This window comes from Schistocerca gregaria, chromosome 3 (assembly GCF_023897955.1).
Source record: "Schistocerca gregaria isolate iqSchGreg1 chromosome 3, iqSchGreg1.2, whole genome shotgun sequence".
NCBI lineage: Eukaryota > Metazoa > Arthropoda > Insecta > Orthoptera > Acrididae > Schistocerca > Schistocerca gregaria.
The window spans coordinates 620,788,850-620,812,652 of record NC_064922.1 but is presented as its reverse complement, the minus strand read 5'-3'; the positions used below and the strand labels follow the sequence as shown (position 1 = coordinate 620,812,652).

Genomic DNA, 23,803 nt, shown 5'->3' with positions numbered 1-23,803 from the left:
AAGAAAATTAAAGTAAATGCCAGAACTAACACTGACACAGGGGATAAGAAAATCTTCAGAGCAATGTAGAAAGTTAACTAAATCAGCTAGGCAAAATTCAGCTCTGAAACAGTATGTAAACCATCAGTAAACACTTCTGGGCTAAATTGCCGTGGTCGATCTGTAGAACTTCAAAAGAAGTTCTACAGATCGACCACGACAATTTATCTCTGAAGTGTTTACAGATGAAGACGCCAGCCGTGAAAGCCTACATGGGATGAGTATGTACACCGTTACAGAAAAGTGTATGCAAAAGTCATTACAGCAGCAAAAAAATTAAGCAACGATTCATACATCAACAGAAACAAGGGTAGCAAAAAAGTGAAGTCAGTTTGGAATGTGATAAACACAAACTCAGACAGAATGAAAGCAAAAAACACCAACATTGATCTTAAAAATGAAGGCAAAACTATAAATGATCCTTTATAAATTGTGACTATATTCAATAGCCACTATACAAGTTTAGTACAAAATTTTATAAAAATCAAAGTCACATAAAGGCTAATCATAATGTCTCTCTAAATCCTAAAACTATGTTTTTGTATCCTGTAACAGGACAAGAGGCAGAGAGTGCAATCAGCAAAATAAAAAATAAATTTTCCTGTGGTACAGACGACATTCCTGACAAAGTAATTCAATACTGCAAATATATCGTTCCTCAGCTTGTTGATATAACTAATGTTTCTTTCAGTCCTGGTACTTTCTCAAACTCTCAATAATAAAACCAGTATATAAAAACACTGACCCTTATGATGAAAAAACTACAGATCCTTAACAATGTTGTCTTGTTTCTCAAACATTTGTGAAAGAATAATGTTTGAAAGACTCTGCTTTTTTTGAACAAATGTGGAATATTTGCCAAGTTGTTCTAAATTCCATTGATCACAATGAAAGAAACTGTGGATTGTTTTTAGACTTATCTAAGGCATGTGATGTTATTGATTATGAAATTTTGCTTGAAAAACTATAGTGTTATGGAGTCCATGGCACTGCTAATATGTGGTTTAAATCATACTTATCTGATGGATACCAGAAAGTGGAGATAGTGCATGATGGTAAATCCTTCTTTTCTGGATATGAGAAAGTTACCCATGGAGTACCCCAAGGATTGGTGCTGGGACCCCTGTTGTTCTTGATATTCACAAATGACTTACCAAGTTACTTACCACAAGCTGATGCTGTACTGTTTACTGACAATACTAGTCTCTTTGTTAAAGCTCAGAATGTGACAGGTTTACACAAAAAATGGAAATAACAAATGAAGAAGTAATTAAATGGTTTGGAGAAAACAGTCTATTTATTAATGAGAAGAAAACATCATGGATGAATTACAGGCATACTTGAAATAAAGTAATCCCTAATATAATGGTGAAGTTAGACAAGTAGGAAATACTACAAGCTACAAATACTAAATTCTTAGTAATTTGGTTAGATGAGCATCTTGAATGGGATAAACATATAGAATGGCTCAATAAAATACTAAGTAAATGCTGTTACATGTTAAGAATGCTCAAAAATTCATGCAGTGAAGAAACAGTGATGAGTGGTACTATGCATTCATGCATAGTCTACTGAGATGAGTATGTAAATTTTATGAATTGTAGAACATCCATAACATAAGTTAAACATAGCCATGTGTCATTGGATATAATGTAAACTTAGAATTTGTTTGGTTTATGTATTTTGTTATCTGTACGATTTTGTATGTATCTGTATGATTTTCTTTTGTTCATGTACTTAATTATCTGTGTGAGTTATATACAGATGCTATTATTTAAGTTTTTTGTGTTAACATTGACAACTCCTATATCATTGTACATGATGAAATGGATGGTCAATAAATATTATCCCACAAAGTTATCAGACTGTCACGTAGCCAGATTTCTAAGCTTATAATGAAGTACTTGCACTGACAGAATTTTCAGCAATGGCCAACATCAAAAATAAGAAATATATGGCTCTGTTATGAAAGACATTATAGACATGTGACTGTATAAAAGTAAATGGATCTGTATTTTTCAGTGAATTATTAAAAAAAATATTTATATTGAATTTTAATATCTTTATTGTTTCAGTTTGTTATTAATTGTTGTTGGCACAATTTTAGTTAAAATTTTTAAGTACTATTTAGGCTATTTACCTGCAGCAAAGGACGCTGAACTTTCTTCAGATTTGTCATCCAAAATCTCTGCTGTCTCCGAGCAATAAGAGCAGCACGAATTGCATTTTCAAACACTTCATTCACACCATAATAAGTGAGAACACTGGTCTCGTAGTAGGGTATACCAAGTTCCTTAGCAATTGTGCGGGCCTGGTCAGGCATCACCAGATCACTTTTTCTAGTTGGTCTGAAAGCAAGGCATATACTCAGATGTTTATTTTTTCATTTATTCATTCATTCATCCATCTTTCCAGATTGTGGGACACAGAACAAACATGAAACAAAACAATAAAATATAGTATTATTTCAGTAAACACATAAATTTTATATTTATCCACAGAAGAACCTGCACTACTTGCGGTAGCTGTACTGTCTTGTTTCAAATCTATTGCATGGTATCTCACATATTCTAAAAATTCTGCTACTAAATAGAAGCAATGATCAAATGAGAACGCCCATAGGGTTTTCCAAAAGAGTGTGAATGATGACATGATTTTTACCTGTGTAGGCAGACTGTTGTAAATTTGTATACCACTGTTTATTGTGGAAGTTTTGTATGCTGATGTCCTTACTGAATGGACATGAAACTTTTCCTTCTGTCCTGTATCATGCTCATGGATATTAAAATTTTCATTTATGTCTTTTAAATTCTTTCTAACAGACTTACAGATTTCTAGTATGTACATACAGGGAATTGGGAGGATTCATGACTTTTGAAAGAGGGTATTGCAAGAGTTTGTTTGTCAAGCATGTTGCTCTGCTCTTAAAATTGTTTTCTGGAATAGGAAAATGAGTGAACTAGGTGGTGTATTACAACAGAATATAATTCCTTACAGCAGGATGCTATGGAATTGAGCAAAGTTGGCATTTTGACAGTGCTAAAACTTGCTTTAACAGAGAGAAACCATAGACTATAACATATTTTATTTAGTGTTCCATTCATTTTGTTTATAAGTGTATGCCACATGTTTTTTTCTTTTTTTGTGTTTATCAGTAGTTTACTTTCTTCAAACCATCTGTTTAGATATGCTGTAGTTTTATTTACAGCAGCATGTAGCTGACTTGGGATGTTTCTGCATCTGTTTGTGACTTGGAGTTTAGGTCTACAATGTTTATGTAAAGGAGAAAGAGGATTGGCCCAAGACTGGAGCTTGTGCGCCAGTATGTCAAAGGCTTTACTTAAGTCTGCCAATGTCAGTGGCAGTGCCAGTGCCACTTTTGTTTTTTGTCCTTTGTTTGCAGAGCATTGTGTATAAAACCATAGATGCCACTAGTTATTGATTTATTTTTCCTAAATCCATGCCAAATATCAGTGAGAATTTTGTTTCTCTCTAAAAATTTCATTAACATGTTATAGATTACTTGTTCTATGATCTCAATAACAAGGCAATTGGTCTATAGTTTCCTGTATTTGATGTGTCTCTTTTCTCATGAATAGGGACCACCTTTGCCATTTTTAAACTTTATGGAAACATGCCCGTCAGAAAAGATGAATTGACTATATCTGCAGGAGGCAGTGAAATGGTTGTAATACATTTCCTTACAACACACTCAGGAACCAATGTTCATGAACCAAGTGCATTTTGAAACTAATATATATCACATCATGAAGTTTATTATGAACACTATCCATATATATAACCAATTATTTTAGCGTACTGCTGAGCAATTCAACACTGACATTACTGTGACTGTTTTAGCATTATAGTACATTGAATTTGCAATTATGTTTCTTCTGTTCACTGCCATTACAAAACTAGCAAAAGTAGAACATATCATCTGCTTAATATAGATACATGTATTTGAATTGAAAGAAAATTCTTAAATAGCTGTGCACTATATTTCTATCTTACAAAATTGTATATCAATATTAATTTTATTTTTGTTACATATACTACTCTTCCATACAATTTATTTATATGATTATATGGATCTTTAATAAATAAAAATAACTCTGGTTAATGATAATCTATGCACAGCATAGAACTGCCAAGCAATGTGATGTTTGAAAAATAGATATTACATAAGGGACGTCAAAAAAAGAAATGGACCAGTGGCATAATCACAGAAACCAGTACCTGTTGTTAGAAGTATTGACCCTGGCTGTTGAGACACTTGACCCACTGTGACACAAGGTGGTGAATGGCTGTCTCAGGTCTGCATGTACAGTTGGCTGTCATTGTCCAAGGTGAATCATTTGCCCCTCAAAGCCTTTTTAAGGGGACCAAAAATTGCAAAATCACAGGGAGTGAGGTCCGGACTGTATGGAGGGTGGCCAAGAACCTCCCATTTGAATTTCTGCAGGAGTGCCACGACTGTGTTGGCCATATGAGGCTTTGCATTGTTGTGGAGCAGAATGACCTCACAGGTGAGGTTGCCTGGTCGTTCTGATTTGATCGCTTGGCGAATGGTGGTCAAGGTTTGCAAGTAATGCCGGGCATTCACTGTTGTCCTGTACTGCAGGAATTGAATAAGAAGGGGGCCATCTTGGTCAAAGAAGAATGTCAGCATAACTTCTCCTGCACTCTTGAGGATGACAAAATCAGGCTGTATGAGTGGAACTGGTTAACATTGCAGCCTCAGGAATTTTATGAAACAGCCATTCACTGCCTTGTGTCACAGTGGGACAAGTGTCCCCACAGCCAGGGTCAATACTTCTAATGTACAGGTACTGGTTTCTGTAATTATGCCTCTGGCTTGTTTCTTTTTGAATGCCCCTTATAGATCATGAATATCAATATGTTTAAATAAATAAATGTACTTGTTTAAGCCTATAGTTTCTGTTAGTGAGCTGTCATGAAAAACTGTTATCTCAGTGGAACTTACGGTGTATTATTCTTCTTAACCAACACACTGATTTTAATATTATTTAATACCATTTATATGTGAGAGTCTAGGCTGGTCATACTGCTGTTCTTTCAACAATAACAACAAAACCATCATCTTTTCAAGCTAATTTATATATATTCTCTAAAAATAAATGTGAAGCTTTTGCAGCAGGTGTCATTCTCATTAACATCTTTATAGGTGTCCTGCCATGACATCTTATAAAATACTTACAATGGTAAAATAATCAAGATTTTGACCATTCTGCAGTGTCCTTCCTCAGGGCATTAAGGAATTAGCTGAAGAGCAGGTGCTTCAATATTAGGCATGATCAAAAAGTAACAGGCCTTTTTTTAAATTTCACAGGCTTTTTACAACTGATTTCCAATGTTTTCCCAGCTGCTTTGAATATTTAGTTTATTGTTGACAGTCGAAAAGATTACACAAGTTTTTGAGTACTCAGTTAATTTTTATTTCCAAAAAAGATGGATCAAAGAATTTGCATCAAATTTTGCATGAAAAATGGAATCAAGTGCAGCACTCCATCGAAATGTTGACTTACGGTTTTGGTGAATTTACTATGAGTAAGACAAGAGTTTACGAGTGGTATAAAGACTTTAAAGAGATTTGAGAAGACACTGAAGATGAGAACCACCCTGGATGCCCTAGCACATCAGTTACTGACAACAACGAGGAAGAAGTAAAGAAAATGGAACTAGATAATCACTGACTCACCATCAGAAGGTTTGCTGATGATATCAGCATATCCTTTGGCTCATGCCAAACGATTTTTTTTTATGTTTTGGGCATGAAATGTGTAATATCAAAGTTTGTTCAGAAATTGTTATTTTCAACCAAAAATGATGTCGCTTAGACATCACTCAGGATTTGCTGAATGAAGGCAACAATGATCCACAACTTCTAAAGAAGGTTATAACAGCTGATAAAACATGTGTATGATATCTAAATCAAGGGCCAATCATTCCAATGAAAACTGTATCAAGGGGGAAAAAATTGACAAGGTTGATCACATATGAAAGTTCTTCTCACTGTTGTCTATGATTTCAATGCAACAGTGCATCAAGGGTTCCTGCCTTATGATCATACAGTCAATAAGAAATACTACATGGAAGTTACATGCTGTCTGCGTGAAACAATGTGAAGAAAACAGCTAAAATGGTGACAAAATCACTCGTGGAAACTGCATCATAATAATGCCCCTATTCACATCTCAATGACTGTCCATGATTTTTTGGCAAAGAACAAAATCGTTAAGTTGCCTCAGCCACCATATTTGCCAAACATGGCCCCCTGTGACTCCCTTCTATTCCTATGGGTGAAGAGAACCATGAAAGGACATAGCTTTGCCACCACTTATGAGATAAAAACAGAATCACTGAAGGAGCTGAACACCATAATGAAAAGTGAGTTCCAGAAGTGATTCCAAGATAGGAACAAGTGCTGGAACATGTGTACTGTATTTGAGGGGCATTAATCTAATGTCAATGAATAAATAAAAATCCTTTAAGAAAAATCAAAATTCCTGTTACTTTTTGAGTACAAATTGTATATTGCATTTCTAATTGTGTCATAAGACCACAAACGACACATTTCTTAGATTTTACTGATCCTAAAATACAAACAGTCACTTTTTGGAATGAGGGAGGGGATGCATGGCAGACTATTCATGGATTATATTACTTGCTAGTAACAGGAAGGCCACTATAAATTGGTGACAAGCTTAACAGTCCATGTTTTCCTGTTAGTTGCAGAGAAGTGACGCCATTTGTCTATGTGCTATTCAGCTATAACAGTACTAACACCAAGGTTCTACCACACAACTGTTTGCTCACAAAGGTTGACAAAGCCTCTAGGGTGAACACCGTTTGCCTGATGGCTTGTCATCTGCCAATTATGACCTAGGCAGATAAGAGATAAACAGAGAGTAGAAAGTTGCCGTAAACAAAAGGGTAGGCCTATTTCCACTTCTAGATGAATTTAGAGCCAGTTCTGATTGACCATTTGAATCATGCTGCACATTTTCATAGTAGTTAATGCTCTGCTTGTAAAGAGCTTTCAGGAGTGCTTGAAAGATCAGCTGTCTGTGTGCACATTATTGTATTGCCCAAATTGTGCAATAATAGATTTTATGCTTAGGTTTTCCTGATGACAAAAATCAGTTTATGCTGAACTGTGATTTATATGCACAATACAAGACACAAAAATGATTTGGTATATAGACTTGTCAACTTTGTATATTGTTCAAAAAGGAGTTATGTACTTTGGTGGCAAAATATTCAGCAAGCTCCAATGTAGCTTAAAGCAAGAAACTGGGAATTACAACAAATTCAGAAGAATATTAAAAACATTTCACTAGCCACACTTTCTACAAATTATCTGTATATTTAGATTAAGGGCTGAAAAGTAATGCTACCTACATGGCAAGAAGAGCGTTCACTGTAAACCGATTGTTCACTGTAAACCTGCATGACAAGAAGCAATGTGATATGATCAGGACATAATATGTATGTAAATATTTTCTTTGAAAAATACCATTGGAATCAAATGAACATGAGACTAGCAATATCAGATAAACAGCACCCTCATAGTATTACTGGGGTGGTAGTAGCTTTTTCAAAGGTCCAACTTTCTTTCTAATTTTCTTTATTAAATTCAGCTGTCATAAGCATGAATGAAATTCAGCAGCATAATGATACTTTGTGCTTAATACAGTTTACATTTGTTTTTTTATTAATCCACACCTTGACTCATTTCACATCTACATATATACTCCACAAGCCACTGTATGTTGTGTGGCACAGGATACCACATATCACTGCTAGTCATTTCCTTTACCACTCCACTCAAAAGTACAGTAAGGGCAAAATGACTGTTTAAAAGCTTCCATGCAAACACTAATTTCTCGCATCTTATCTTTGTGATTCTTGTGTGAACTGTACACTGGCGGCAACAGAATCATTCTGCAGTTGGCCTCAAATGATGGTTCTCTAAATTCCTGCAACAGTGCCTCACAAAAAGAGCATCACCTATCCTACAGGGATTACCATTTGAGTTCATGAAGTATATCCACAATACTTGCATGCTGATTGAACCTACTAGTTAAAAAGTCTAGTAACATCTTTAAAGGTCTCCCTTTTTTGGCGGATCTATCGAACACTGAATGAATGAATGAGACCACATTCACAAAATAATGTTTCTGTTTGTTTATTCTGATGAAAATGCACCCATTATATAGTAAATTAATTTAACTGTGAGTTACTTCCACTGTTGACAAAATACATGTTGGTTAATTACCTGTTCTGCTTCTGATCTGATTCTAGTATCTGTTTTCAGTGAATAAAGAGCAATTTAGGTGAGAATGGGAATTCATTTTTTTGGTTTCCTGGAAAAAGTTATCATAATTCCTGAAGTCTTCCCTACATGACAGGACTTCTAGATCATAGTGGGTAAATGAGTGAATAGAAATGAACAAACTAAGTACATTTTAATCTTAAATTATTGACTTAGATACATAGTTCATAGCATGAAATTACACTGAGAAATTTCAAAATCTATCGGCTAGTACAATGATATACTTGTTTATAAAACAGATAATCTAATACCCAAAATGTTAATCAACAGTTGTCTAAAATTACTAATAGCATTTCTAGAAATAGAATACTTATGAATGAAAATTTCATTTAGTAAATATTAAATACAAATAATTATCAGGACTAATAATTAAACAATGGCAACACCAGGTACAAATTTCAACAATGAAGGAAAATACAGATTGCTACTTACCATACAGAAGACATATTCAGTAGCAGACAGGCACAATTAAAAGACACTTACACAAAGTTTCAGCCACAGCCTTCATCCACAAAACAGAAACACATGCCATTCATACACACAAGCAAGCACACCTCATGCACACATGACTGCCAACTCCAACAGCTCAGGCCAGAATTGTGAGCATGAGATATGTTGCTTATGTGTTTCTCTTTTGCTGATGATGGCTGTGGCCAAAAGCTTTGTGTAAATGTCTTTTAATTGTGCCTGTCTACAACTTAACATGTCTTCTTTATGGTAAGTAGCAATCTATCTTTTCCTACAAGACTAATAATTACATGATGCAGCTCTTTGAACTTGCCAAAATTAGGCCTATATTTTTAGCTACTTACTCGTTATTATATGTTGCATGAGACATATCGCCAACCTCTTTAGAATGTTACTCATATCCCAGTTCATGTACTGTATTACAATATGCATTTTTATCTAGTATTCCTTCGAAAAATGTGCAGGCAAGACAAACAAAAACTCTCTGTAAATGGATACAATTTTCCAAGATGTGCCAATCCAAAAACAAACATGAAATTTATAATCAACGGTATCTAGTATCCTAATACATTACACAGGCCAATTGCATCTTCACACCCAGTACTAGTATCCTCAAACCTTATCTCCAACATACCCCCTCATGTGACTATTCACATCTCCTGTTCCCAAAAGGTGCAATATTTCACCAAACAATGATACTGTTATCAGCAGGTGTGCTGAAGAACTGACAACCAATGGGTGAGTGCAGTACTTCTACCTCCATGCTCCCCTCTTCCCTCAGCCATCTTCAGTTATCTGTGACTTGTTTGTTACCCCTCTATCCAAGGTTTGTTCCCAGGAACAAATCCAATATGTAATATATTTGTTAGAACTTTGCTGATATTAGAAGCCTCTTTGACATTGCTGAAGGTTGCTGTTGCCCACTGGTATAATATATTTACTCTCTTATGAGGTGGTCCCATTGTTTAGCAAGTCAGTGCCAGACAATAAATCCAAAAAGGTCCGTGGTTCAATCTCTAGTTGATCCTAAAATTATTTTTCTGTCATTTATCACTTCTTTCATCTCTGGAAACGATTTGGTAGTGCAAAGGAAGTCAAACAACACTGTGGTAATTTGGAATCCACACTAAACTAGGACCATGCTCATAGTCTCTATGGTGAGAGAAGTTCACTCGCAGTTAAAATGGGCTTCGCACCACAGCTTCACACAACCTGCAACAATCAATCACACAACATATGTTTGTTTATGTTTCTATGGCAAGGACTCTATGTTGCCAAAGTAGTAGGTGACTATGGCTTTCAGGTCGTATTGTCAACAGTCTTTTGCAGCTCACAACTGAAAGCCAGAAACAGCATTGGCAGCTGTCAGACTCTTCTTTCATCATACAGAGAGTAGTGTGCAGTGTTCAAACTTATCTCCAGTCTGTGTCTACCTTTACATTTTCTCTCATCCCACTACCCTCTACTACCAACACCCCTTTTTTATGCAGGGAAGAAATCATAATTTACTCACTCACTTCTTTATTTTCATTTTCTCCTACCTTCCCTTCCCTCCAGTCTCACACTCTCTCTAGCTTAAAAGGATTATTTTTGCCCTGTGATATTTCCTCCTGTCTTCCTAGTCTTTAATTGCGTTATTACTTCCACATCTCACTCTCCTTCCTCTTTAATACATCATTACTTCTCATCCTGTCCTTCTGATTATCTTAGGCTGGAAATGACACAGTGCTTCCCAAAGTACTATTTGAGGCATACTACTCTCTCTGATGGCTTCTCCTTTATCTTCGGCTCTCTTTATCCCTGCAATGGGTGAGTGCCTCTCAACCTAGGATCTGAAGTCATGTCACCATTCAATTACCAAACTATAATTCCTCTTTCTTTTCCCAAGAAGAAAGCTCAGATTATTGTTCTCTAATTTAAATGTTTCTGTTGGCAGTACTAGAAATTACACCCAACGAAGAAGAGTACTGAGTAGCCAATCTATCTCTCTTTAATCTTGTCAATCCCCTCAGTTACAAAATTAGTATGAGATAACATGGGCGGACAGTACTTACCCTCGGGAGATGAAATTACAAGACATCCAATACACATATAAAAGAAAAAAAAACTATTCTAGCTTTTTGACCTGTTAGTTCCTTCCTCAGGGAGGAAAGAGCAACAGCTCAAGAAAGGTCAGAAAAGAGGAGCAGTTTCTCATTTCTCTCTGTAATTAACTACACTTAGCATCTATGAACTCCAACTCATGCTTTAGGTCTGTTCACACATTAGAAGCACAGTTTAAACATCTTCAGGTCCTTTTATGAAAAAATAGGTGAAGATAAGTAGGGTGGAGGTAAATATTTAATGATTCCATGTATTTTAAACTTAATGCTTTTATCTGTGAAACTACCATAACACAAATGGTTTTTTATGACAAATGGCTAAAATGGGACTGTGAATCATGTAGCTCTAAAAATTGTTACAAGAAGAATGTTGTCCTGAAATACAGTATAACTAACCAGTTACATACATAAATGGTGTCTGATTAAACAGACATCAGCATAAATGATGTAACACTATTTAAAACATCATACAACAACTATAAGCATCACAAATAATTACAAATGCTAACAGTACATATAACAGCGTTGTAACACTCCTTACAGTGCCTCTGTCATTCATTCTGTAAGACCTTGATGGATATTTTTGGTCGAAATGCTTTCTTTTAATTGAAGCATGTTCTCAATTTGCACAATAATGATGAGTAAGTCATAAAAAAAAAAAAAAATACTGAGAGTTATTCGAAACTGAACAGCCCTACCCACAGGAGGAAATAAACCTTTTACAAGTACTTACAAAAGTACACTCAATGTTCCATAAAATGAAACAAAATCATTAATCACATGGTAAAAAAAATTGAGAAGACAGTGGTTGTGTTTTTACTAAATACATACCTCACAAAAGGACTACGATCCCTGAAGAAGCTCAGATATGTCTCATCTCTGTACATGTAACGCAGATCGTTCTTGCACCCAACAAGCAAAACTGGTGTTTGAGGACAAAATCGCCTTATCTCAGGGTACCACATAATCTTACAGTTTCTCAGTGAAACTGGATTTGTAATGGAAAAACACAACAGCACCACATCTGACCTGCATAAAACATTAATTAAATCAAGTTAAATAAAAGTGCTATTCTCTATTATTATAAGTAATTATCTAAATATATGCGCGCATGCGCGCGCACACACACACACACACACACACACACACACACACAGGGTGGTCCACTGATAGTGACCTGGCCAAATATCTCATAAAATAAGCATCAAATGAAAAAACTACAAAGAACGAACCTCGTCTAGCTTGAAGGTGGAAACCAGATGGTGCTATGGTTGGCCTGCTGCATGGCGCTGTCATAGGTCAAACGGATATCAACTGTTTTTTTTTTTTTTTTTTAATAGGACCCCCCCCCCCCCCCCCTTTTTTATTACATATTCGTGTAGTATATAAAGAAATATGAATGTTGTAGTTGGACCACGTTTTTCACTTTGTGATAGATGGCGCTGTAATGGTCACAAATGTGTAAGTACGTGGCATCACGTAACATTCCGCCAGTGCGGACGGTATTTGCTTCGTGATACATTACCCGTGTTAAAATGGACCATTTACCAACTGTGGAAAAGGTTGATATGTTAATGTATGGTTATTGTGATCAAAATGCCCAACGGGTGTGTGCTATGTATGCTACTCGGTGTCCTGGACGACATCATCCAAATGTCCGGACCGTTCGCCGGATAGTTACGTTATTTAAGAAACAGAAAGTGTTCAGCCACATGTGATACATCAACCACAACCAGCAACAAATGATGATGCCCAATCAGGTGTTTTAGCTGCTGTCACCGCTAATCTGCAAATCAGTAGCAGACAAATTGCCCAAGAATTGGGAATCTCAAAAACGTTGGTGTTGAGAATGCTACATCAACATTGATTGCACCTGTACCTTTGAGAAATTACGGGATGATGACAGATTTTTTGCATGCGTTCTATTTAGCAACGAAGCATCATTCACCAACAGTGGTAACATAAACTGGCATAATATGCACTATTGGGCAATGGAAAATTCATGATGGCTGCGACAAGTGGAATATCAGTGACCTTGGGAGGTTAATGTATGGTGTGGCATTATGGGAGGAAGGATAATTGACCCCCATCTTATCGATGGTAATCTAAATGGTGCAATGTATGCTAATTTCCTATGTAATGTGCTACCGATGTTACTACAAGATGTTTCACTCCGTGACAGAATGACGATGTACTTCCAACATGATGGATGTCTGGCACATAGCTCGCATGTGATTGAAGCGGTATTGAATAGCAAATTTCATAACAGGTGGATTGGTCGTCGAAGCACCATACCATGGCTTGCACGTTCACCATATCTGACATCCCCGGATTTCTTTCTGTGGGGAAAGCTGAAGGATATATGCTATCGTGATCCACCGAAAACGCCTGACAACATGCATCAGTGCATTGTTAATGCATGTTCGAACATTACGGAAGGCGAACTACTCGCTGTTGAGAGGAATGTGGTTACATGTACTGCCAAATGCATTGAGGTTGACGGACATCATTTTGAGCATTTACTGCATTAATGTGGTATTTACAGGTAATCATGCTGTAACAGCATGTGTTCTCAGAAATGATAAGTTGATAAAGGTACATGTATCACATTGGAACAACCGAAATGAAATGTTCAAACGTACCTACGTTCTGTATTTTAATTTAAAAAACCTACCTGTTACCAACTGTTGGTCTAAAATTGTGAGCCGTATGTTTGCGACTATTACAGCGCATTTTTCACAAAGCATAAAAAAAGTAGTTCAAATAAAACATTCATATTTCTTTACGTACTACATGAATATGTAATAAAAATGGGGGTTCCTATTTAAAAACACATTTGATACACATTTGACCTATGGCAGTGCCATGTAGCGGGCCAACCAGAGTGCTATCTGCTTTCCCCCTTCAAGCTAGATGAGTTTCGTTCTTTGTAGTTTTTTCATTTGCTGCTTATTTCGTGAGATATTTGGCCCAGTCACGATCAATAGACCACGGAAATATTCCACATGGGAAAAATATATCTTAAAACAAAGATGATGTAACTTACCAAATGAAAGCATTGGTTTGTTGATAGACACACAAATAAACACAAACACACACACAAAATTCAAGCTTTCACAACACATGGTTGCTTCATCAGGAAAGAGGGAAGGAGAGGGAAAGACGAAAGGATGTGGGTTTTAAGGGACATGTGTATGCTTGTGTCTGTATATGTGTGGATGGATATGTGTGTGTGTGCGAGTGTATACCTGTCCTTTTTTCCCCCTAAGGCAAGTCTTTCTGCTCCAGGGATTGGAATGACTCGCTTAAAACCCACATCCTTTCGTCTTTCCCTCTCGTTCCCTCTTTCCTGATGAAGCAACCATGGGTTGTGAAAGCTTGAATTTTGTGTGTGTGTTTGTGTGTCTATCAACATACCAATTCTGTTGTTTGGTAAGTTACATCCATGCTACTCTATCCTGTGCAAGCTTCCTCATCTCCCAGTACCTACTGCAACCTACATCCTTCTGAATCTGCTTAGTGTATTCATCTCTTGGTCTCCCTCTACGATTTTTACCCTCCACGCTGCCCTCCAATACTAAATTGGTGATCCCTTGATGCCTCAACACATGTCCTACCAACTGATCCCTTCTTCTAATCACGTTGTGCCACAAACTTCTCTTCTCCCCAGTACTATTCAATACATCCTCATTAGTTATGTGATCTACCCATCTAATCTTCAGCATTCTTCTGTAACACCACATTTCAAAAGCTTCTATTCTCTTCTTGTCCAAACTATTTATCATCCATGTTTCACTTCCATACATGGCTACAATCCATACAAATACTTTCAGAAATGACTTCCTGACACTTAAATTTATACTCGATGTTAACAAATTTCTCTTCTTCAGAAACACTTTCCTTGCCATTGCCAGTCTACATTTTATATCCTCTCCATTTCGTCCATCATCAGTTATTTTGCTCCCCAAATAGCAAAATTCCTTTACTACTTTAAGCATCTCATTTCCTAATCTAATTCCCTCAGCATCACCCAATTTAATTTTACTACATTCCATTATCCTTGTTTTGCTTTTGTTGATGTTCATCTCATATCCTCCTTTCAAGACACTGTGCATTCCATTCAACTGATCTTCCAAGTACTTTGCTGTCTCTGACAGAATTACAATGTCATCAGCGAACCTCAAAGTTTTTATTTCTTCTCCATGGATTTTAATACCTACCACGAATTTTTCTTTTGTTTCCTTTACTGCTTGCTCAATATACAGATTGAATAACATCGGGGAGAGGCTACAACCCTGTCTTACTCCCTTCCCAATCACTGCTTCCCTTTCATGTCCCTTGACTCTTATAACTGCCATCTGGTTTGTGTACAAATTGTAAATAGCCTTTCGCTCCCTGTATTTTACCCCTGGCACCTTCAGAATTTGAAAGAGTGTATTCCAGTCAACATTGTCAAAAGTTTTCTCTAAGTCTGCAAATGCTAGAAACGTAGGTTTGCCTTTCCTTAATATAGCTTCTAAGATGAGTCGTAGGGTCAGTATTGCCTCATGTGTTCTGATATTTCTATGGAATCCAAACTGATCTTCCCCGAGGTCGGCTTCTACCAGTTTTTCCATTCATCTACAATACAGGAAACTGTTCACCAGTAACCATATAGGAACTATTGACATGAAATCAGATGAAACTTAAAATAGCAAGTATAGGCATTTTTGTTCCTAATGTGTTTATGTCTACTATGAACAAAGTTGGGACTGATACGCACCATCTGGCAAAATATCACAACTTTGGAAAAGGCAGCTATCACCTTGCGCTGGGTGCAGGCACTGGGGTCCACTGTGTTTTAATACTGGGAAAGGGATGTTGAGGAGGGTCTGGAGGCCTCTCTAGACTCCTTTACAGGCATTCTTGACCTGTCTGGCATGTCGACCAGTACTGGGCAAGCTCCTGATGCTAACACAGGATTTCAAATTGTGAACTATGCTGCATTTGTCTCTCGTCAAGATTGTTGTGAACGCTTGCTTCTATCAATTTTATTGTTGTATTGTATTTTTTATTGGTCTTTTGTACAGCAAGTAAAAAACCTATAAAATTTTTGAACTGTCATCATATATTTACAATAAAAATGTACACATTTAGGTTACTGTAAAATGTAAGGTTATTAAAAAATGTGTATATATTATTCCACACTATCAACACCTATTGGCTCTACACAGCAACTTGGTATTATAAAAATAAGGACAGTATAACAAGTGAACCAATAGAAAGAAGGATTCATGATAACATTGTAAATAGAGACACAGGCTATAGCTTACTTAAGTGTGGAATCCCACATTAGCAGCCATATATCACAAGCATGCTTAGCAATGATTGACATGCCAGGCAGGAGAAATTGAGCGCATCTCATAGCCCACCTTCCCATCACCCCCTGCTCCAACACCAGTGAAGTTTGGATCCTTGCACATTCACCCAGGAGGATGGGGCAGCTACCCTAATACACAAATCGAGGAACATATGTGACATCCCAACAGTTCAGCAGAAGATGATGAGTGTGATATTCATTGAAATATTGTGTGTTTGCATAATAGATATTCAGCTGTAATTCTGAGAGCTTTTCATCAGCAGTGTACATTGTTAAAGTCTGCATTCAAATATTGAGACCATTACTTGTTGCAGTAGTTCTTATTTCCCTGTATGCTGAACTTTCACAAAAGCATGCATCAGGTTCATAAAATTAGTGATTAATATCACTTTCTTCTTACAGTTGAAACCAAGGAAAGTAAATTCTTTCACACAATTTATCAAATACAGTTTTTTTAAGAGAAATAAGTGACTATTCTGCCATTTAAGTTGTTTACTTATAATCATTTAAGAAAATGTTGCTAATGACTTAGCAATATCATAATCCAATCACATTAAAATTGTGTGATGTTGTAACAAAAGATTTATTTTAAAAATAAATGCCTGGTTCTGATATTACACATTAAAGATTGTTGTTCAGCCCATGCATATCCATCCTCACAATGAGATGCATGAATCATGATGTAGGAGTGAAAATGTAGATATAGGTGTGGTGAGATTAAGTGTAAACATGTAAAATTTGTGCAACATTTTCCCTCATTACTGTAGTGTACCACTGCTGCAGTATTGTATATGGAATACCAATATGTAAAGGTCAATAAAGTTCAGTAATAGATGAGCAGATAATGGTGTTATCATCACTCTGACAGACAGAGATTACAAATTGTGTGTCTTTGAGCAATAAGATTCTATGTTCAGCCTTGGTTTGCATGTCTTGCTCACTGACATTTCTTGAAATTTACTCATACCATTGTTTATATTTGTCTCATTATTTTTCCACCATATTAATGCATGAAACTTGGAGTTTACTGATCACTGATACAAACAAATAAAGAACATTCAATGGAATAAATTGTTTTGCATTACAGTAAAAATGGAACTGATGTGGAATCACGATAACAGTTTTGAAAAATTAATCTAAAGTCATGTGTTTCCAAAATGTATCTTTGTATCATCTCAATGTGGTATCCTTCACTTTGTATGAATTTGTGCAGTATCCAGCAGGTAACACCTGCTGAGGGAGATAAGGCAAGATAATTTTATGAATGACAGCTGTTTCAAGAGACACAGAATTATACCTATAGATGGTATCTTCTACACTGTAGAAAACAAATAAGATCTGGAGAACAAGGTGGATGCAGAACTGTCTGCATTCACAGCTTCCAAAAAATATTGCTTTGGCTGCCTCTGAGATCACAGATTACTGAGGAAGAACATCGTTCACAGGCTAATATTGTTCCATTTATTTCAGATTAATTTGGAAAACTTGCCAGTTCCTGAACAAAAAAAGTATTTTATATGGCTGTTTCTAACTTTGATTTTCAAAAGACTTTATCTCACGTCTAAATCCATCATATTATTAAATGAATACGGGTATCAGTAATTACTAAAAATAACAAGTTAAGATGATAATTAATACTTTCGCTCTGAACAAAATTATTGCACAGCAGTATCCAATTGGCTGAAGGCAAATGGGTAGCATGGAGAGAATGACTAAAGCCCTTCCTGTGGTTCTATTAGTTGCACATTGTTGAAACTTGTAACAATAGAACATCATTGCATTTTTTTAAAAGTTCGTTAATGGATACAAACTTCCTCCAAAAAAAATTCAGAGTGCTCTTAGGAAATGTGCATATTTCATTTTAAGATGCAAAGAGCATCTCATAATTTACATATACATTAAATGTTCTGATTGATTAAACACAATTTCAATTTTCTTTCAGTAAATCACTAACAACTACAAAGAAAATGTCAATCAATGTAAATGTGATGAGATAATAGGTACTTTACATAAGTGAAGTCACAATACTGAATAAACGTGTTTCATAATTCAACAATATGTCATAAGTCATGATGAGGAGCTATGTCTCCAACGTTTATGCTATTACCTAGAAACAAAATATTGATTAATCTCTGTGATTAAGAATATGGGATGAGGTACAATTTGCCATATTTGTTAACATGAACAGTTATGGAATATTAGACAATATTGAAGATGTGTTAAAAGTACCTTCCATATGCAAATCTGCGATCCTTCTCATGATCACCAAATGTATCCCACAATCGAAGAGACACATTGACTCCATCAACCACCTCCCAGGACCGTTCCAACACCTACAAATAATGAGTGGGATTAGTGTACAGTATGTCATCAATTGTAGATTACAATAATTCATTTAAGAATAGGGAGCTATCCCAGATTAAATTACACAATACATTCAGCATCTTATAAAATAAGACATAGACCAAAGAGCTAATTGTATGAACAAAGTTATACCAGAGACAAAAAAAAATTGTTTTAGGCACAAAGAAAGCTATGGAAAGGAAATATCAAGATGAACAAGGCCACTATTAAAGAGAAAATGAGAGTTACATACAAATGGCAACAGGGTATGATTGAATATAGTGTATTGAACATAACTGTTTGGAAATGTCTTTGGAAAAATACAAGAACACATACAAAAATTTTACTAGAAAAATAATTCTAAACCATAATGTTATGGCTCACATGATTCAGTGAGATATTATGCACCAAATAAAATGTTCTCCATTTTCAGATGTTGCAGATCTGATCATGGATGTGGCTGCCTGGGAGCAGTTCATGCTTTGTGTCTGTTGCATCAACATCCAGACATTCAAAATAAACCAGGAGAAGTTCAGGTTTTGTGTAAGTTGCATCAACATGGTGACTCTCAAAATAAAATAACTTTTCTCCATTTATATAGTCTGCTGTACTCCAGAGCAGAATTTATGGCAACTACCAAAAGAATCATCTTTATAAGACACATACTACAAATCAAGTTGTGACATGATCACAGTTTTGATGGTGCAGGTAATATGGTCAGTTAGAATGACGGTGTAAAGTAAACTGTCTTTCAAGACAACTCAGAGCTGTTACATCCACAGCAGTAATCAGTGTTTGTATCTCTATAGCAAATTTCAAACAGTTGTGATTCAGAATGAAATTTTCACTCTGCAGCAGAGTGTGCGCTGACTTGAAACTTCCTAGCAGATTATTTTATTTATTTTTATTTTCCATCTTTAGGCATTAAAAACGCAACTGATGTCGTCATTTGTGTACATATACAGTTTACATAACTAACAGAAATTGTGTAATGTATTGCAGATCATTATTGTCTAATAAGATACAAAAATTTGTCCTTGATGCTGCACAAGGTATTTGCATTATATTAACATGTATAAGTTTAATCTAAGTGAAACTATATTAGTACCAGTACTTAAGATCATCTTTAGTGCACATTATAAACTCTTCTATCGCATAAAAAGCTTTTTCTGTAAGCTATTTCTTTGTGACACTTTTAAACTCATTCAGTGACACATTATGTGCCTCTATTGGCAACATGTTAAATAGTTTTACTCCCATGTACCTGTAACTATCTTGAGTCTTTTTTAGTCTGGCAACTGGGATGTCAATTTGCTGTTTTATACGTGTGTCATGGTGATGGATAGATTGTCGTAGTTTGTCACTGTGTTGGTTTTCTTTTGTGTGTATCAGACAACTCAGTATAAAGAGGGCTGCAACTGTTAGTATTTTTACATTTTTGAAATACGGTCTACAAGACTCGTTATTTCTGACTCCATGGATGATCTGACTGCCTTCTTTTGCCAAATGAAAACTTGTTTTGCTCCGGGTGAGTTTCCCCACAACAAAGTGGCATATGTTAAATGGGTGTTGAAAAAGTCATAGTATGCATCGAGTAATAACTTACCACTAACACATGATCTTAGTTTATCAAACAAATATGTCACACATGCTAACTTAGTACAAATATAATTGGTATAACTCTTCCACGTTAATTTTGAGTCAAGTAGTTTAGCTGAGACACAAACACTCTTAACACACAAGCTAAAGAGAATATTTACAGTTTTATCATGATTTATATGCAAGTCATTGAGTTGGAACCACTTGATGGCTGCTCTGAGATGAGCCTCACTTTCCTCGTTTAATTTTCCTAAATCTTTCCCTGCTGTAACAAAAGTTGTATCATCTGCATAGAGTGTGGATTTACATAACATGGTGATGGGCAAGTCATTTACATATATTATAAAGAGTAATGGTCCAAACACAGAGCCTTGTGGTACACCCTGCATGTCGTCCAAGACATTTGACCTCTGTGTGTTGGACCAAAGACTCGAACTCGGGACCTTTGCTTTCGTGGGCAAGTGCTCTACCAACTGATCTACCCAAGCACGACTCACAACCCGTCGTCACAATTTTACTTCCGCCAGTACCTTGTCTCCTATCTTCCAAACTTAACAGAAGTACTCCTGCGAAACTTGCAGGACTAGCACTACTGGAAGGAAGGATATTGCGGAGTAATGGCTTAGCCACAGCCTTGGGGGATGTTTCCGGAATGAAATTTTCACTCTGCAGCCGAGTCTGTGCTTATCTGAAACTTCCTGGCAGATCAAAACTGTGGGCCAGACTCAGACTCGAGTTCGAGTCCCGGTCCGGCACACAGTTTTAATCTTCCAGGAAGCTTCAGTTGTGATCCACAGTGCAATGTCTTGGTAATAATAAAACATATCTCCAATATGCTAATGTTGTCAAATGATTTGGCGTCGACAATATGAATCCAAAGTTTCAATGTCTAGTCCAAATTTTTCTGGCATGATGGACTGCAAGAGAAAAATCTATGACATACTTTGGAGAAAGCGACGCTCATATCAGAAAACCGTGACTGAAATATGCACTGAGTTCAGTTGGAGATCAACCAGTAAACTAGCAGTTCTTTAAAGAATCAAACTCCCATGTATAAAACAGCTGCAATCTTCTGATTACTTTAAATTAAGTTACTGTGTTAAATATTTGACGTTCACCATCTAAGCAATAAAAAGTTGAAAAGGTCTGAAATTATGTTTAAAATTTGTTGGTAACTGCTAACGTATAAAAAAAAAAAGTTTTCATCCATCTCTGTGTTAATGATACAGAATCTGGACAGTACAGCCTTCGAAAGGAAACTTTTTGATCATCTCAGTATGTATAACTGTACCCCGCAGTACTAGAGTTTCACTAAGAACATTTTCCACATGGAAGACCAACATACTAAAAGAAAATTTTGTTATATCCAAACGAGAAGCTACGTCAGTGCTCTTCGTCAGTTCTTCCAACTGGAATGTGAAAGTTGCTAGCTCTGCAATACTTGGCACTAGCATTTGCTGCACATTTTTCAAAGTAGGATACAGAGCTCCCATTTAAGGCGGCCCTGACAGAAAATTAAAGGTAGTGTGTTACTCGCTTATGAGAGATCTGTTTCCCATATTATTCTATTAAATAATTTGAAGAAGTCTAGCTCATACGTTAGCATGGCTCCGGTTAACCCCCACCCCCACCCCAGCGGTCGCACTGGTATGTACATATGCCAAAATGCAAATTAAGTATAATTTTTGCAAGATAAGATCTTTTGTTGGGTCTGGGCAAAGAGCTACTCCTTCATTATTGCTTCGGCTACCTTACCGACAGGTTGCATCCATTGTCAAATCCCTGCAGTGCGAGTGCCCGGAAAGATGAGGACACGAAAGCTTGTGGACACTGGATGTTTCAGGATATGTAAGGCTATGTGCCAATATGCAATGCGGCAGCGGCTGCAAATAATATTGTTTGAGCTATAACACACCACAGTGATTTGCGAGTTACCTCCTGCATGATTAATATGGTTACATACGTATGCACTGGTCAAGTGTTGCACAGCTGCGCATTTAATATATAATCGTCTGAAAGAAAACTTCTTATCAGCTCGTTTCAGGCAAATGGCGGGATGGTTCCTTTGAAAGGGCACGGCCGATTTCCTTCCCAATCCTTCCCTAACCCGAGCTTGCGCTCCGTCTCTAATGACCTCGTTGTCGACGGGACGTTAAACACTAACCACAACCACCACCTTATCAGCTTCGAGAACGGGCCCTAGTCACTATCGTGTAGTATTACCACTGGCATCGATTAAAATTTTGATTAATTTATTCTTTACATGGTGCCACAAACATTCACAGATATTTAAAACAAATAAAATTGAGACTATTTTCTATCATATGGACTAACAATGAATGCAATGGATCTGCCTTTTTTTTTAAACACCGCTGGTACACTTGATATGCGCACAAGTACGATTCCTTATTAATCAGGCGGGGGCGACCTTAGTCACTGTGCTGTGTGCAGCTTAAACAATACTATCCTACCACGAGGCATATTGTTACGCAACCTTACCACCGGTGTCCGCAAGTTTCCGTGAGCGCTTCTTTTCCGGAAACCCGCACTACAGCGGTTCGACGATAGAGACATCTTATCAACACTGTAGACGAAGCAATCATGAAGGAATAGCTGCTTGCCCAGGAGCAACAAAGGATCTAAATTCGCAAGAGTAGCACTTAATTTGCGTTTGGCGTGCTTTATACGCTCGCGCGCTCACTCAATCGTTAATCGAGGCCTTGCACATGTTTACGCTAGACTTTGTCAAATTATTTGACAGGGTAATATGGGAAACAGAATAACATGGTCATTTTACCTCGCTTTAACTTTCCTGTCAGGCACGCCTTCAATGAGAGCTCTGTATATAATTTTGAAAAGTATGTTGCAGATGGACGCAAGTCACTGCTGTGTGTAGTTGAACTACTATTCGCTACTATTGTGATGCATGCTGTTACGTAACCTTACGCCTCTCCCCCACCCTCAAGCACTGTAGGAACATGCTCACGGCTACTAGAATACACTGTAGGGATCACGAGATGTTTGAGCATGAGAGAGCCGCGGCGCTGACGTCACAATGAACGCAACCACCGGCCAGTAGCCTGCTTTTGTGTATTGCCATAAAGTATTGTGTTCCAATTTTTTCCGAGCGAAAACAAGGTGGTTAACGGCAGAGTGAATTTTTATTAGTGACTGGCGATTGAGTACAGTGTTATTCCGTAATTATCAACGTACTGACAGCTTACACTGTTCTACAAACAAAACTTTTTTTCTATTTCTGAAAAAATACATTGTAATACTAGTACTTCGAGTGCTGAATTCAAAACTTTTTTTAGTTTTTTTCTGTCAGGGATAGTTTATGAGTAATCGCAATTTTATTTCTCTTTTCTGTTTCTCATACAGTGCAGCAAACATGATGTGAAATTCTATAAAAAAAATCACGTTTTTATGATGTTATAAGTTCATCACATTAACGGAGGGTGAGATCTAACATACAACACAGTAATCTCTTGGTCTACCTCTACGATTTGTACCCTCCACGCTGCCCTCCAATGC

The 23,803-nt window shown here is 36.7% G+C and overlaps 1 protein-coding gene across 11 annotated transcripts in view; it reads right to left on the bottom strand.

The window, feature by feature from the left end:
- The window catches only part of LOC126355206 (rho-related BTB domain-containing protein 1), a 1,271,465-nt gene that overhangs the window by 100,319 nt on the left and 1,147,343 nt on the right, over nucleotides 1-23,803 (bottom strand). For all 11 annotated transcript variants that reach the window (XM_050005446.1, XM_050005447.1, XM_050005450.1 and 8 more), the window contains 3 exons: nucleotides 18,557-18,660; nucleotides 11,800-11,997; nucleotides 2,180-2,387 (listed from right to left, as the gene is read on the bottom strand). In XM_050005446.1, the coding sequence (XP_049861403.1) occupies nucleotides 2,180-2,387; nucleotides 11,800-11,997; nucleotides 18,557-18,660 (510 nt within the window). The remainder of the gene's footprint in view (nucleotides 1-2,179; nucleotides 2,388-11,799; nucleotides 11,998-18,556; nucleotides 18,661-23,803) is intronic.